The sequence below is a fragment of the Apodemus sylvaticus genome, chromosome 9 (assembly GCF_947179515.1).
Source record: "Apodemus sylvaticus chromosome 9, mApoSyl1.1, whole genome shotgun sequence".
Taxonomy (NCBI): domain Eukaryota; kingdom Metazoa; phylum Chordata; class Mammalia; order Rodentia; family Muridae; genus Apodemus; species Apodemus sylvaticus.
In genome coordinates, this window is record NC_067480.1 from 17087503 (window position 1) to 17105551 (window position 18049).

Genomic DNA, 18049 nt, shown 5'->3' on the forward strand with positions numbered 1-18049 from the left:
TTAAAAGAGCATATATAATATAAATTTTATATATAATGCAGACATTATACATATATATATATATATGTATATATATATATATACACACACACACACACACACATATACAAATAAGCCTACACACGTATTTAGCTCATCCAATGATGACTGCCTATGAGTGGAAGATCAGTAATTGTTCAGTCCTAGAGGCTGGATGTCTCAGATAGTCTCAAGGGAATGAAAGAAAATAACATGTAAGAGTCCAGATTTACCTACTAACACATTTCTCGACAGAAACTTGTACATATGGCAGCATTTATTTTTATTTTATAAGTTTAGGATACAATTTCATTGTCTCAAAGTCTCTTTCCCCTAGCCACAATCTCCTTCTCACTCTTTCAAATTCATGGTTTTTTCATTATTGTTGTTACATAGCTATATATACACATATACATATATTTAATTATTTTAAAGATAAACAAATCTATCCCACAAGAAATAATAAAGTAGACTAGGAGGTTACTAAGAAGAAAACAAAAATGCAAAACTCATAATTAAAATAGTTTAAAAATCTGGAGCACCAAAATGAAATTTAATAATATAAGCCATATGTACCGGGTGTTACTTCCTTAGAAGAAATGCTATAATGGAAATCAATAAAATTAACAACTTTCTTAAATTTAGTCAGTACACAAAATGGTAACTATCACATAAATTGCAAATGCTGCATGGCAAGCTTTGCTGATGTGCAGTCACTTTTTGAGAATGAAAAATTAGTAAGAAAGACAAATGATATCCTGAGATGGTGGATGAAGACCCTGGGGAGACACGAAGAATGCGCGTACCCAGTGTGATGGACGATGTCCCTGCTGGTGCCTCTTCCCTGAAGGTTCTTTGCTCAGTTTTTCTCTGCAAGATTCAAATTTGCAGGTTTTAGATTAGGATCTTTGTTTCATTTTAACAGAATTTTAGAGTGAGAGAGAAAGATCTCCTTTCATTTTCTGCATATGCACATCTGCTTTCCCCAGAACCAGATTTTAAAGAAGTTGTCTTTTTTCTAGCATGTGATTTCTCCCTTTGTTCATAATCAGATATCTGCAGTGTAGCTTTAGTTTCTTGCCATCTCTGTTCGATGGTCCATGTGCTTATTTCTGTGCAAATAACATGCTGTATTTGGCACCATGAATCTGTAGTGAACTTTAATATCCAGTATCAAGATTTCTCCAGCATTGCATTTCCTTAGACTCTTTGGATGTTTAGGGTCTTTGTGTCTTCATCCAAATTTTAGGTTATTTCTTCTGATTCTGTGAAAAATCCAATAGGTATTTGATACATATTGCATTGTACATATAGAAACGTTTCAGTAATAGGTTCATTTTCAGAATATTAATTCTCCTAACTCATGAACATGGAGGACATTCCATCTTTTATTATTTTCCTTTATTTCTTCTCCAGTTCTTGACAGTTTTCCTTGTGTTCTGTGTACTTGACAACTATGGTTGCTGGTAAAAGAACACTTTTACATTGAAAAGTTTTTATCAAGGTTATTTTTTCTTTATTATTGTTTTTTCTTCATCTGGTAATGTGGATGCTTTCCTGATGTTTTCCTTAGTAGGTTTATTATAGGTTCTAGGAAAGCCATTAATTTTTATATGCCAATTTTCTACCCTACTACCACGCCAAAAGTATTTAAAATGATAATCTCTTAAGAGATCTCAGAGTGACTCTTCAGAGTATGTATGTTAAGTGTAGAATCCTATTCTCTTTAAATAGGTTAGTTTTCCCTCTTCTATAAATGATTTTTTTTCTATTTCTTTTCCTCATCCAGCTACTTGGCTTGAGACATACTAGCTCTCTTGAGTAAGTGTGCAAAGAGTAGATAATAACTTTACATTCTCAATTGTGGAAGAAAGGCTCTCAGATTGCACTTGCTGACCTCAGTGTTGACTTTAGCCTTGGCTTATGACCTGTATTACCTCCATGAGTCTTCTGATACAACTTTCTTTGTTGTTTTACTATGTAGAGGGGTTGAGTTTTTAATACGACTTTTTTATAACTATTGAGATGTTTGTTAATTTGGTCTATGATAATATTTTATGCACTTTTAAAGCAATTATAAACAATAAGGAATTTTATAATTAAATATCCCATAGCTACACTTTTTTATACCATATTCTATTCCATGCCATATTTTTTCAGTATTAAAAGCTCATTTTTAGTATTTGAAACTTTATTGTATATTTCACTATTGTCTACATACACTTCCCCTGCTACAGACACACTTTGAACCTGAAGACATGTGTCAGCAACAATGAGCACTTGTTGTTCCTTCAGAGGACCTGGGTTGGGTTCCCAGCACTCACATGGTGGCTCACAACCATCTGTAACCCCAAGTCCAAGGTATCTGACAGCCTCTTCTGGACTCTGCATATGGTGTGCTATATACATGCAGGCAAAACATTCATATACATCGAACACACAAACAAAACAAAGATTTTAAGAAAACAATAATTACTTAAAATAAGCACATATTCTTCTTGCTAAATTTGACATTCTGATAAACTTATGTATTAAATTGGGAAGCATTATTACCTTTCCATAAAAGTAAATGGTATGCTGTGATGTTTTCTCTAGTCTTTTTAATGTTGTTAAAATAAGGTATATTATGTGTTATTGAATATGTATCATAAAAGTAATTCATGAGCCATTTAGTTTGATGATTGTTCTATAGAGGGACCATAATAGTTTTTAGTTTTCACAATACTTACTTTGAGCACAAGGAAAATACTTTGATTTCAAAATGTATTTGGTAAATATTATCAATATTTTTGCTTATATTTAATAGCTTATTTAAAGGTTTGCATTTAATTTAGGCCTCAGTTCTTCTAGGTGTAAAATTGCACCTAGTATGTGCCACATTTAATGTGTTATTAAAAACATACAAGTGGATGCAAATTATTTAGAAACACAAAACTTGTGGATATTACAAGGAACAGGGACTTAGGGCCATGGTGATCCATGTACTCTCAAAGGTAGGGGGGGATTAATGTAAGGCTTTCAGCTTAAGAGTGAAATTGAAGTCTTTCTAAAGGAAAGGTAGGGTGTTCTTTAATTATAGACCTCCTGCTCAGCATCAGGAAGCCCTGGGTTCAGTCCTCAGTACCACAATAAATAAACATCAGTAAGTGTATAGCAACAAGAAAGGAAAGTGTAGAACCTATGGATGTTACATAATAACATATATGACAAGAAGATTATGGAAATGAAAATTTGGAACCTTATGTGATTATGGGTTGATATATATATTCCTGAATAACACCTTCAAAATATGAGGATTTGCCTCACCAGTGAATAAATTGTAAACATTTCCACATTTTATGAAAGAAAGTCTAATAAACTCTTCAAGTATTGTAGGAAAAGAGCTCCTCCAGAGCAATCTGGTGTAGAAGTGAGCATATTTCCTACAATAACTGGTTAGTGATGATGTTGCCAAACACCCGCAGACATAAAAGACTAATTAATGTACCTTTATTATTTTTTATCTTTGTCTATTCAAGTGGACCTGATAAGTTGTACCAACTGATGCAGAGTGGGTGGTGGAACAGTTTTTTGTTTATTGCTGCAGTCTCATTTGGTATATCATTAATAATGGCATGTTTTCCGACTAGTTTACCCGGTGAGTATAAAAAGAATATAATTAGTCACAGTAATTTCTACCCTCAGCTCCCATTCTCAAAGCACAGATAAACTACATCTCCTTATGAATATGCCTTCCTCCTTGTATTGCTCTGTAACAAAGAAATATTGTCATAGTGTGGTTGTTGTTTTTACCAAATCAAGAAATATCACACCCAAATATTATATTTATGAGCTATATGTTTTGTTCATTATTTTTTTTAATATTCCCTTTTTCTTTAAAGTGCATAGGTGTTTTGGATATGAAGTTGTACTTAAATTTACTTATCCTTGATTTTTAGGCAGATTGTCTACAGTAACAGGACATATAGACTGAATCCCTTCTGTCTATCTATCTATATATATATATATATATATATATATATATATATATATATATATATATTTCTCTATCTATTGACTTGTAGATATAAATTGAGAGATATCTTTATAGATATAATTTGTATTTCATATATATCCTTGTATTTCATAAAAATTTGTATTTCATACATATATATGTGATTCATTAGAATGACATGTTCTGCTGCAGCTACTTCAACAATGTCTGTCTATGAAAAGATAGCTCAGTCCATGAGTGAGGATGCCTCAGCTTATGTTCAATACATACTGAAGTTACAAAGTAGGCTCTAATGCCAGTGAAGGAATGGACTTGCTAATGATGAAGGCCAAAGCAAGCAGGGAAAGAGGAAAAGGGGTCAGGGAAATGTCTGAATGTTCAGGTTGAGTTCTTAAAGAAATAAATAAAAAATTAAGGATGAAAGCACAATATACACAAACATTTGGAAAATAGCTGAAAAAGTTCTGGAAAGGAAATCTCATCACTAACAAAGCCTATGTGAACAAAATTCTTTCCGACATGTGTACTCTCAGTAGCTATGGCTGTTTTACAACTCACTCTAGTGAGCCATGCTGGGTATAAATTCAAAAATCATCTGCATCCTCCCAAGTACTTGATTCACGCCTTGTGCTACCACCACCTGACTACATAATCAGTTTCTAAAGAAATACAAATGGGCCATAAATATCTGAAGAACGTTTAGCATCATTTTCCATTAAGGAAATGCAGCTTAAATCTGCATTGAAATTGCATCTCCATGTGAGAATAAACGTTCAAGCAAATGTAGGGAAAGAAAAAGTTTTACTCAATGCTGGTAGCACCATAAGCTTCTACAGTTACTCTGGAGGTTCCTTCAAGAAATTCCAGAAATTATGGGAATGGAGAAATATTTTAATAGTTGAGAATGCATGCCCTTCTTGCAGATTAACTGAGTTTGGTCACAGCAACCCGTATCTGTAGATCATACAGGCAATTGCTTGTGTGCACATACTTTCTCACACACAAATTTATACATAATTAAATATCTTTCTTAAAACCTGAAACTAAAATTGTTGTATGATGTAATCATATGACTCTTGCATATGTATACCTGAATAGCTTTGTATCTTTCCTTATTGCCACACTATCAAAAATAGAAGAGGGAACTTATATAGATTCATATAAACAGAGTAATGGGGTATAGAAAATATAGTTCCTATGGAGAGTTGAATTTTATTCAGCCATAGGGAAAATAAAAGTGGGAGGAACTCGTATATTAATTCAAACCAGGGAGATTCAGAAAGTCAAACAAGTGTTTTCCTTAATAAATGTAATATAAATTTTAAAAATATGGATATATATTCACATACATGTATCTAGTATGTGTGTATCTGCATGTGCATATGTACAGGGGTATTGTGGGTGTGACAACTAGAGAAGGGATGGAGTGAGGATGTGAAGACCATTTAAGGGAACTTGGATAAAGAGCAATGAAACAGAAGTAATACATGAGCAGAACGTGAGACTGGCACAGCGAGGAATCAACAGGTGTGGGTCGTCATGACACGTGGAAGAGCAATACCATCGATGAGGGAACAAATAAGAACAGAGTATGATGACACGTACACAAGAAAATACAGTTATGAAGTCAACTATTTTATATGCTCACCTAAAGTGTTTAAAGTAAGAGTTTAGCAACTGGGATCTCTCAACACCCAGAGTGGCTGTCCTTAAGGAAGTGCCAATGTGACATAATCCAGAAAAAGTGAAACCTTCATTACTCTCACTAAACTATTCACAACAACCATGATTTAAAGCTTGCCTATAAATACAACAACAAATTACTGGGTGAGAAAAATGTGTTATCCAGGGTACTTCACTCAGATGTAAAGAATAATCATAACACTTGCAGGGACATGTAGAATATGAAGGGCCCAACAGAGCTGCATGAGAAGAAAAGATAAAGGGGGTAGGAGACAGCAGTAAGATCATGTAAAGTGAGAAAATGTAATTATATGTATACAACAATGAAAATATTATAATTACATTCATTAATATTATTACTATTAAATTATTAGTATGTATTTTTGAAGAAGCTTCTAACTTCATAGTTACAATTATTACTACAAAATATTTTATGACACAAATCATGGAGAGAGGATAATTAGAATGTGTCATCAAATGCTATTAATTGCATATAGCTATCCAATTCTATATTAAATCAAGAATTAACTCAGGCATAGATCCCATAGTTTCAGCAGTTAAGAGACAGGCATTGTAGCCAACTGCAAAATTATAACAGGTCAAATGTGAGAAATTTTCAGTATCAAAGAATTATGTTTTACAAGGCACAATTCTTATTGAAGAATTTGAATTATAAATCATACATTGGTTTTAGTGTGTCTAACATAACTCACTTGCCATTCAATGACAAAATGAGATTATTATAATGTGCAAAAATGTATGATGTATATTTTCAGATTGACTTGCAGATATGAAAAGATTATTTTCCTTGTGACCTATAGGTGCACATAAGTTAAGACTTGCAAAAAGAAAGGAACCTCCCACCATCGACAGGAGATTTAAAGATAAGGAAATTGGACCTTCTGTGAAGGATTTTCTTCATGCTATTTGGGTAATTTAAAATATTTTTGTTAGTAAAATACTTAGGTTTGCCTGTGTAATTTTTTAATAGAATTTAAAAAATGACAGTCTTTGCTTTACATTTGGGTGAAAGTTTTGGAGTCTCTTAGTTAAATTAGACATTTCCCTTATAATGGAAAAAATAACCTCTTTATTTGATATTACTAAAGACCCATCTAGAACTAGAGACTAATGGGCACAAGTATAATTTTGATTTGTTTTTAATTGATTTGATACAATTTTATTTTTGTCTCTAAAGAAATAAGTATGACATATAACAAAATTACATGAATTAGAAGAACTCTGTCAATACATAGCCACGCCCAACATACAAATAAATTCACAATATTTAGAACAAAATCCTTTGTTTCTCTGTATGATAAACAGGTCTCTCATAGTAGTTACAGACATAGGAATGCATAGAGAGCTTCTTCCAATGCTCTAGCCCTATTCTGAATATTATTTCTCCTGCTTATAACATTCTTCCTGGCATATAGATTGCATGGTTGTAATTTTCAGACACATTTCATTCATTCATAAGAGTATTTTACACCGTAAATAAAATTTCCAGGAGTCTTGAAAATAACATCAATGGAATTTTCCAAGGTCATATTAGAATTGTATATCCTCCCAATTTTTAGTTATTTTCTCTTTTCTAGAGATATTATGTCATTATTCATTTTTCTACTCAAACCATCCCATTCCTTTTTAGAAAATATTTTATTTTACAGCTGGGTCTTCTCTTTTTCCCTTTCTTTGCTCTTTTAATTTCCATGTATAACAAGCCCCTTTCTTTTAACTGTAGAGAAAGAACTGCAAGCAAATAGGAACACTGAGAGAAAGATAAATACCTTCACTAGGAAAGAGGAACCTGTTCTTTTCACGATATTAATTCTCTATTTCTGTTGCCCCTAATCTCTTGCTCAATGCTTAAAGTCCCAGTATATAAAGTCCATAGTTGGTTTATCATTTACTTAATAATGAATCTCTGTATATAAGTAAATATATACCATATTTATCCAACTGTGTCTTGTTACCTTACTCAGAATGATGGTTTTCTAGTACCATCCATTTGCTTGCAAATTCCATGATGTCATTATTTTTAACAGCTGGGGAATACTCCATTGTCTAAATTTACCACATATCTCTTATCCATTCTTCTGCTGAAGGGCATGGCATCTAGGAATCTGTAGAGACACTGAAGAAAAGTCATCCCCTTTTGCTAAAGTGCTTGAGATGAGGCTGGGAGATTTGGTCTTTTTCTGTTTTAGGGAATTCTTAGTATATTTTCCTAGATAATTTGTTAATTGGGTTATGTGCATTCTTTAGGTTTATTTTGTTCTCTGTATATTATCACCATCTATCACATAGATATATGAGAATTTTTTTCCATTTAGTATGATATCAGTTCATTCTATTAAGGATTTACTTTGTAGAAAAGAAGCATTTTGATCTCTTGAGATTGCACATCTCCATTGTTTACATTATATCTCAAGTCACTGAAAGCATATTTAGAAATGTCTTTCTTTCTCTTTAAATGAACTCCTTCTTTTACCCTCCAGTAGTTTCAGATATTTAGGTATAATAATGGGGTAGGTCTTTGATCCATTCATAGCTGATTATTGTGCAGGGTGAGAGACAAGGATCAAACTTTATTCTTATACTTACAGATCTCCAGTTTTTCCTGCAACATTTGCTGAAGATACTACATTCTCCAATCTGTATTTTGGGGATCATTTGCCAAAACCACAGTGTTTCTAGTTGCATGAAGTTATATCAGGTCTTATACTACATTGATTACCATGTCTATTTTTGTGCCAGCATCATGCTCTTTCATATTAAGTTTCTGTAGAATAATTTGAAATCAACTACAGTGATACCTCTAGCATTGTTCTTGGGCTTATTTTGTTCTCTGCATATTATCACTATCACATAGATATATGAGATTTTTTTCTTTCTTTTTTTTCTTTCTTTCTTTTTTTTTTCAAGGAGGTTTTGGCTCTCCTTGGTCTTTCATACTTCAATGTTAATTTTGAGATATTCTTATTTGTTACTGTGAAGAACTGAGCTTACATTTCTTGTGTGGGCTGAATTAGATTTGTCAAGGTTGATGTGAACAGAAGCTAGGGACAGAGCCTGTACCACCTTCATGATAGTTTTTATTGATAGTTGAATTCTTTCAGAGCTAAGCAGATATTCTATATAAGATTTATTTTCATCTACTCCTATTTTCTAAATGTGTATCTTTATGAAATAATGAATCCATTGTAATAATTTATTTCATTTACTCAAAATTTAATGCCATTTTTTAAAGTTGCATTCTATCTGCTATACCTCTCCTGGGCATATACCCAGAGGATTCCCCAGCATGCAATAAGGACACATGCTCCACTATGTTCCTAGCAGCCTTATTTATAATAGCCAGAAGCTGGAAAGAACCCAGATATCCCTCAGTGGAGGATATGTGTATGTGGTATATATACACAATGGAGTACTATTCAGCAATTAAAAACAATAAATTCATGAATGTTTTAGACAAATGGATGAAACTGGAAAATATCATCCTAAATGAGATAACACAATTACAAAAGAATGCACATGGAATGCAATCATTGATAAGTGGATATTAATTAACCCTGAAGCTCTGAATACTGAAGATATAATTAGCATATCAAATGATTCCCATGAAGAAGGAAGAAGAGGGCCCTAACCCTGGAAAGGCTTGATCCAGCATTGTAGGGGAGTACCAGGACAGAAAAAAGGGAGGGGGAAAGATAGGAGAATGGATGGAGAGAAGAGGACTTATGGAACTATGGGGGGGACTGGGAAAGGGGAAGGCTTGTAGAATGTAAACAAAGAATATAGAAAATAAATTTTAAAAAAATTTTTAAAAAGCTGCATTCTATCACTCAGGCTATACTTTAAAATTAACCCTTCTTCAGCCCCAAGAGTTCTAGAGTTTCAGATACACAGCTCCACAGCTGACCTATTTAATACTAATTATATACAAATATTACATGTACCTATTATTTAAAAATGCAGAAACTAAATAATTTTAAATGGTTTACATAATTAAATATTAAGATGAAATACTTAACAATATTTTATAAAGTCTAAGAATGGGTGTTAAGGTGTGTATTATTTAAAATTCTTTGAATAAAGTGAATTAACTGTCCATATTATTAGGGTTCATTATGATACCTCACTTAAGATAGTGGACACTACTGACTGAATCATGAAAATTTAGTGTCCCTTCATCTCATCCTTATAACTTTTATGGATTTGTAGTCTTTAAGATACCCCTTTGAATTATGTAACTTATGATTGGGGACCATGTTGATACCACTATACACAAAAGCTTATTCCTAGCATTATTTTCTGCAAACTTTCATCCATTCCCAGTTTAACTTCTACAGCACTATTATAATCAGTGTCCTATATGCAGATAAACTATTTTCTTAACCCCCTAGACACTGAAGAAAGCATTTTGAATTTGTTTTCTCTTTAACTTATAATAATTAATGCATTTCACTTCACTTATATATAATCATTTACAAATGATGAGATTGCATCTGTTTTTATAGCAAATAATACTCTATACCATATATATATACATATACATATACATATACATATACATATACATATACATATACATATACATATACATATATGGATGCATATATAAACATGAACATGCGATAAACACACACATATACATGTATGTACCCATATACCACATTTATTGTTATCAGTATATGTATTTATTGTTATGTTAATCACTATTCTTTGATATTACTCTAATTTAAATAGTCTTCAGTGTGCCATAAGTTCAGTATCATAAGAAGGGCTTATTTCCCAGAAATATATTAGGATATTTTGCAATTTTTAGGACATGAAGCCTAAGCAAAATTCCTTAGCTCCTTAAACATGTAACCTGAATCGACTCTGGAATCCTGCTCCACTATTTTCTTCCTTTTTCTGTCCTGGTCATGGCATGAAAGTTTGTATGAGCATGTGCTGCCTGAGCTAAAGTAACTAAGACTCTCAGCCATGATTAGTCTGAATCCCTAAAGGTATAAATATAAATGTCTGTATTATTATACATTAAGTAGCTGGATCTTCTCCTGAGTAACAACATTTTTTTTTTCATAGTAGCTTGACCACACCACACCCCAACCAATAAGTTATAACTGTTTTTGTAATTCATCTTTGACAGGATTTTTGGTTTTTGAAGTTCAGGCTCTTTGATAACAGTTCTTTGCTATCCCTGTGGCAGAATGCATGCCTAATATAAAGGGTAGAAGAGTTGAATTTGGCTCAGCACTTTGGCCAGTAAATTCTGGAGCTGGACTTTGAGCTACTTTCTGGTTTCTCTTTTTCCTTCACTCTTTTCTGTCCCTCTTCTCTCACCCTTTCACACCTTTGTAGGGTGTACTAAATTGACTCCTTTCTGTTTTAAGCCATTAAGTGGCTGTGTCATTTTGGGAAATTGGAAACAAGGCTACTTTCTGTAAAATAAGCAGTTTTTGGATCAGTGGCCAAGGTTTTAGGGAGTCTAATTTCTATCATTTTTGATGGTATTGACAGTTTTTCTTTTCTGTGAAAATATAAACTTAACTGTATCCCCAAGGCAAAACTGTTAAAGGTTCCCTTTCTGATTTTAACAGTTCTTTAGAGTTTATTGACTGATTTAATTCCAGTTTTTTCTTTGCAACCTGATGTTTTCTGGCTACTCTTATGTGAAATAGCTCATAGTGGCTTTGCTATTTGGGCAGGGGAGGGGGGCGTCTCCAGACAGGCTCTCAAATCCAATTCCAGACAGCAAAAAAGGAAGAAAAAATTGTCTTGGATGTTTCTCTTGGACCTACACTCATCGATCCAATGGCAATCCTTGTCATATAACCTGAACATCCCAGGGAGCATGGGTCTTCCTTCTTGTTTGTATGTTTATATTTAGAGAATAAAAGAAAAAAACGTTGCTGACAGAAATAGCTTGTTCACTTTTCCAGTGCAAAGTATCATATTCATCATAGTTAATTCACAGTGCATCTTGAGATCTGAGATCATTACATGATTTGGCCAAGTCTCTTTGTAAACAGCCATTATTTCTTGTAACTGAAGCTGATGTCAAGGAAGTTGACATCAGCGACATCTGTCTTTAGCTTGGCCTATGATATTGGCATGATACAGGTTAAAACAGATAACAGTTGTATCCCTTATCCACTTGTCCTTGGGTCCTTCCTGCTTATATGACGGTCTAATAACTTTCTGCACTTAGTACTTTTATTTTCATTGCCAAGGTTCCTATCAATACTTGTCTTTCATCAGGATCTGATATGGTTTTATTCACAGCTGAGACTAATCTTTGTGGAAAAAAAAATCAGTGGAGTCTTCTCCAGAGCCTTGTATAACATTTGCAAATGAAATGAACATTTTCCTTGGCTCCTGAACTTTGTCCCAAGTTTTTTTAAACCACTAAAGGACATTGTTCTATATCAGAATCAACAAATTGAATTTATTCTTTATCAGAGTACTGCCATTCACCCAGCATCAGCATCTGATCTTTGACTATATTCATTCCCCTGTTCTGTTTTATTGTTAACCATTGCAATTGCAGTCTTTGATCTAGTAGCGCTGCCACCAATCCCTTCTGGTCTTATGCAATAATTCTATATTGAGTAGCCCAGTTATTTAGAATTTGAGTAACAAAATAAAGCACGTGCATTCGATGTGAAATCCTGGTGTCTTTACAACACCTTAGATCTATCATTTCTATTGGACACCATCCTATCTCATGATAACCTTGTTCTACCCATTTGCAGGCATCTGCTGTACCATTGCAGGGAAAGCTGTTGATTTCCTTACCCAGGACCAGATGACCTCTAACTCTCAAATCTGGTTCTTTAATCAAATTGTCCTCCCCCCTATTCAGTTCCTCTTGGACCAGACTATCCTGTAGAGCAGCTTCTTTCTCGCTTGCCCTCTGTGAGAAATTCCCGTTCTCTTGCTCAGTCCTCCTCTTTCTGGTACTCCCCTGCCTTGCCAGCATTTCAACCTCCACCTTCATTTTTTTTCACTTGCACAGACTATGCTGCAACACTTTCAGAAAAATCGAGAGCTTTTGAAGTGAAGGCTTTTATAATCTCATTTCTGCCAGTCTTTTGTTTCTCAGGCTTCTCAGTTTCCACACATAATTTTTTAAGTTGCTCAGCTATTGTCTCAACCATTTGTGAAACAAAATTTAGGAAGAAGAAAAACAGACAGACAGACAGACAGACAAGCACCCAGAATATCCTCTTTGGGAGTAAAGTTGGCATGTCAAAAGAAAATATCCATCTCTTTATCCTCCTGTCATTTCCTCTGCAGCATCTGCAATCAAATTACATATTCTGTTTAACCCCATATTGGGTGTCATTTTCAGTCAGAATTCTTCTGGCTACTTGTAGAGTCCAGCTCGTACATTCTAACAGTGGGTTCCCTGGAAGGAGAGATGGGTATAGGAAGGGGGGCAATGTGAATGTGGCCTGGCGGGCCTGCACAATCGCCTGTTGAGCCCTGGAAGCCATTGTTGTAGCAGCCCACCTTTGAGTGCTGTATCTGAGAGATACCTGCTAGAAACACAAAAGAAGAGATTAAAAGGAAAAACTGTTTGGACTGTTTCTCTGGAAGGCCCATGGTATTTAATTTGGTTGTAAATTAGTAGATGAGGAATAAAACCTGGCTTGCAAATTAATGACTAGAGGAAAAGCAGCCTACCTTCCCAATATGGGAGAAGCAGCTTTAAGAACATTGTTGAATTAGTCATGCTTACCAGCTGATTCAGGGTCTCTATTTACCTATCATATCAATCTTTTTGGCAGCCATGGGGCTCCATCTTCTTTTTGAGAGAAAATATAAATAGAACATCTTCTACATATTAAAACAGGGTCTGGACCATTCCATGTATTAGTTAAAGTGTCTCGCCATTTAACCATGGCATAAGAATTATAAGTAGCAAGTTGCCAATGGCGATCTGCTGCAGACTGACCTTTAGTATCAGTTTGCAAGAAATTCAAAATAAGCAAAACAAAAGCAAGGCATGCTTTGGGTGATCTAGAATGGTATAGCTTCCACCTTCTTTGTTTTAAAAAGTCAATTTTTAAGAGTGTGATATGCACACTCAACAATTCCTTGACCCATTGGGTTATAAGGAATTCCAGTTTTGTTTAAAACCAAATTCTTTACAAAATGAGATAAAGGTATTGCCAGTGTAGACTGGCTCCACTGTCTGTCTTAATGACTTTGGGTAATCCTATGGTATTAAAAAGCTTGTGAACAATTATTGATTTCATTTGGAGGCGTGTGTGTGTATGTTTTAAAGATATAAAATATCTTTATAATAAGCAATGGGAAGCAATGGGAATAAGGAATGGGAAGAATATTATTTGGGGTATGAAATAATAAATATCCTAATTCCTATATCATATTAAGTACACAGATTGTTTTCAGGATTAAAATATTTAGACAAAATAAAGTAGTTAAAGGTGACCTTAAAATATATATATAATAAATATACATATATGGAAATACATTTTAAATAAGTTTTAAACAATGTAATACACAATATTGTTTAGACAAAATAGTTAAAGCTGTCCTTGAAATACATACATATGCATATATATATATTTGTGTATGTAAATATGTTTTAAATAAGTTTTAAGCAATGTAAAACACAATACAAATTATATAAGATAATACAAAAGCAAAAATGTTTCTATTAATGATTCTGTAGGCAGTACAGTAGTTTAGTAATGGTTACCTAATAGTAAAACATTAATAATAACAATAAATAGGGGATTCTTAGCAAATCAACTCAAACCATAAGGAAAAAGTGGAATTGTATAGCACACACAAACACACACAGTGAACACCTAAATTCTATGAAGAAATACACAGGTTGTGTTTATTGGCATGTATGTAGATATTAATGTATGTTCGGGTTCGCCTGGAAATATGCACACCTGCATGTGCTATCCTGTTGACTTCACGTGTGCTTCCTCGGGAGCTATCCACCTTTATTTTCTTTTTTTGAAACACATCAGTTTGTAACTTGATGAGTAGGCTAAACTAGCTTGCTAATAGGCCTCAAGACCATCTCTCAGCACCGATATTATTATACCTCTCTACCTGGCGTTTTTAAAATATGAATTACAGGGGATGAGCTCAGATCCTTGAGAAAAGCAAGCATTTTTACCAACTGAGGCATTTCTCCAGTCCCCAAACTGCAGATTTAGTTGAAACCACAGAAACACAAAACAATTACCTGTATCAAACAATAGAGAAGCTGACAAAGGTCATCAAATACGTCCAATTACATCATCTATGGTAGTCTATGCTACTGCTTCACGACAAAACTTAGTAGCCTAACCTAAAATTATTTTAGTTAATCAGTGTAAAATTTAGATGAGGCTTAACCTTCTGAACTGTTCATGGGATGACTACACTGCTCACTCTCTGAAGGACAGAATTATCTAGAGGCTTTTTTTGCTCTTGTATTAGCTGCATTAATGGTTAGGTTTCAGAATATTTCATTATAGCCTGATGGCAATTATAAGGTCATCCCAATCTCAGTGACTTCTACAAGAGCCTACCAAACATTAAATATAGTTCTGATGAATCTTAGAGTAGAAGTTTTTTACTGGGAAACTGGATTCTCTGATATTGAGGTGTTAGTATATAAATATACAACCTGAAAAAAATTTTGGACCAAAATTTGAAATCAATTACCCATGAAAACCTCCTACCACAAAATCCCTTCCAAGGATACATAATACTAATGCTACTCTGCCATAGGAGTTGAAGAATGCATGCATATGGGTTTTTAATGTAACCATGTTTGTGACATTGGGGATTTAAACATTACATAAATATTTAATCTTTTTTGAATGAATAAATACAGTGAGATCATATGGTGAAAACTTAGATATTACTCACCAACTGAGATAAATAAATGCAAAATATGAATGTATCTAATAAAGGACTGAGAAATACTTTCAATGAGCTACCAGATACATAGTTATCAAGCTGTATTTGCAATAGAGAGAAACCAAACTACAAGTCTCTTACAGAATATGTCTATTGGGGAATTATATTGTTTGATTTTCATAATAGGAAACATTAGGTTTAGAGCATAGGAAGACAGTTCTGCATGTGATGAGATAAAATCATTGTGATATGATCTGTTCTGTGTTTCAGGATATGTTGCAGAGCCCACTGCTGATGACTCAGGCAATGTGCAGAGTCGCAGAGAGTTTTACTTTTAATGCATCTTTACACTTTTTGCCCCACCATTTACAAAGTCAGTTTTTAATAACGCCTGGAATTGCCTCTATGCTCACAGGTAGATATTTCTTCTTACAATGCTATTTTAAAATTTTTCAAAATGTGAATATATAAGTGATATATGTGCATATATATCCATATTTAAGAAACATCATGTAAGCAGAAATGGATAATACAGTGTAGTTGAGTGTCATTTGCTGAAACTATAAAAACAGGAACACTTCCAATGCAACATCAACATTTTTAGTACATAAAAATTCACAATACTATTTATATAGTTCACTATCATCCGGTCATCACATCTGTATACCTGCCCATGTCCTTTCTCCTCTTCTTTAGGAAACAACTCAAGCCACCATATATCATTCTTTTAAGTGCTTCTGTACATTTCTTTTCCTGTGTCCTCAATGTTTTACTAAAACATTTATATTTCCTACTGATTCATCTATTTCTTTCACTAGGAACTCTAGTTTTCAGATTCACATTAATTTGAACTTAATGCATTGTAATTATGCTGTGGTATTCTTTGTTTTCTTTACAGTAGAAGAGAGTCCACTGTTTATCTATTATAATACTAGGAGATATAGAATTAGATTGTATCTTAATTCTTCTAAACAATGTCATAATTCCTAACTCCACTGATATGTTTTCATGCATATTTGTAAAAGTTGTTCTATGTTTTGACAGTAAACAGCAGTTGCTATTTTATATGTTATCAATCTTTAAAGTGTATTGGGAATGTGACTTTAAAAGGCATTATAAATAGAAGTATTAAAAGGTTCTAGAAATAATTGAAAAGTAATTAACCTAATAGTTCATTTAAGCTATATGAGTCAAGCAGGCATTTTTTTTATTAGATATATGCTTTATTTACATTCCAAATGTTGCCTCCTTTCCTGGTACCCCCCCCCCCAAAAAAAATCCCCTAACCAATCGACCTACTCCCACATCCATCTCCTGGCATTCCCCTATACTGGAGCATCGAGCCTTCTAAGGACCAAGGGCCTCTCCTCCCTTTCATGTCCAACAAGGCCATCCTCTGCTGCATATGCAGCTGGAGTCATGGGTCCCTCCATCTGTACTCTTTGGTTGATGGAATTGTCCCTGGGAGCTCTGGGGGTACTTGGTGCTTCAAATTGTTGTTCCTACTAGAGGCTTCAAACCCCTTCAGCTCTTTTGGTCCTTTTTCTAGCTCCTCCGTTGGGGGACCCTGTGCTTAGTTCAATTGTTGAATGAGAGTGTCCCCCTCTGTATTTGTCATGCACTGGCAGAGCCTCCCAGGTGACAGCTATATCATAACCAGTGAAAAAAATAAAAGAATGTTTACATTAATCTTAAATAAACACTAGGACAGAAAAGTAAGAGTAAATATAAAGTGTGTGCAGAAAATGAAGCAAAGCAAACAAAACAAAACCAAAAGCAAATATTAACAAGTGCAGAAGCTTTGATTATTAGCAAGCTATCAAGTTGTGTTTTGTTTCTATTTCTCCTCTTTTGCTTTTTTCCAGCTCATATTTTTGTGTGGTTTCTGTTCCCTATGCTTAAGTAGAAAAACCATGAAGTATCATGGGTACTCTAGAGTCTCACATTGTTGTCTAAAATGTTCATGTTGACAATCTATGTAAGATCTGAGTAATTTGTTCACCCAATTCTATTTCACTGGATTTTTTTTTGAGAAAACCTACTATTTCAATTAAGTCTCGGTAAATAGGACATATATTCAAATGGCTCAGTGTTAATATCTCTCAGTAAGACAACTTCTAATTTCTATTTGGCATGGACTATGGTCATGGCTTTTATTAAGTACCCAGTGCATAGAAGTAAGACACCATTACTACCAGAATCCAGTACACCTACCATGAAAATAGCTGCAAATATTATAAAGTCCACATTTATTCAAGTACCTAATTTTTTAACTCATTGTTCTATTTCAGATGTTGTCCCCTGTGTCTGTCCCCCATTCCAGAATTATTAATCACATCCCCCCTCCTCTTTGTCTCTGAGAGGGTGCTTTCCTCAAACCCCTGGGTATCTCCCTTCCCTGGGACACAGTCTCTATAGAATTAAGCTCATCTTCTCCAACTGAGGCCA

At 34.0% G+C, this 18049-nt stretch overlaps 1 protein-coding gene across 1 annotated transcript in view; it reads left to right on the top strand.

Moving 5' to 3' along the window:
• LOC127693015 (solute carrier organic anion transporter family member 6C1-like) overlaps positions 1-18049 on the top strand; it is a 67193-nt gene that overhangs the window by 9218 nt on the left and 39926 nt on the right. Inside the window, exons 5-7 of the mRNA XM_052193687.1 lie at positions 3537-3655; positions 6517-6626; positions 15872-16016. Coding sequence (XP_052049647.1) covers positions 3537-3655; positions 6517-6626; positions 15872-16016 — 374 coding nt within the window. The remainder of the gene's footprint in view (positions 1-3536; positions 3656-6516; positions 6627-15871; positions 16017-18049) is intronic.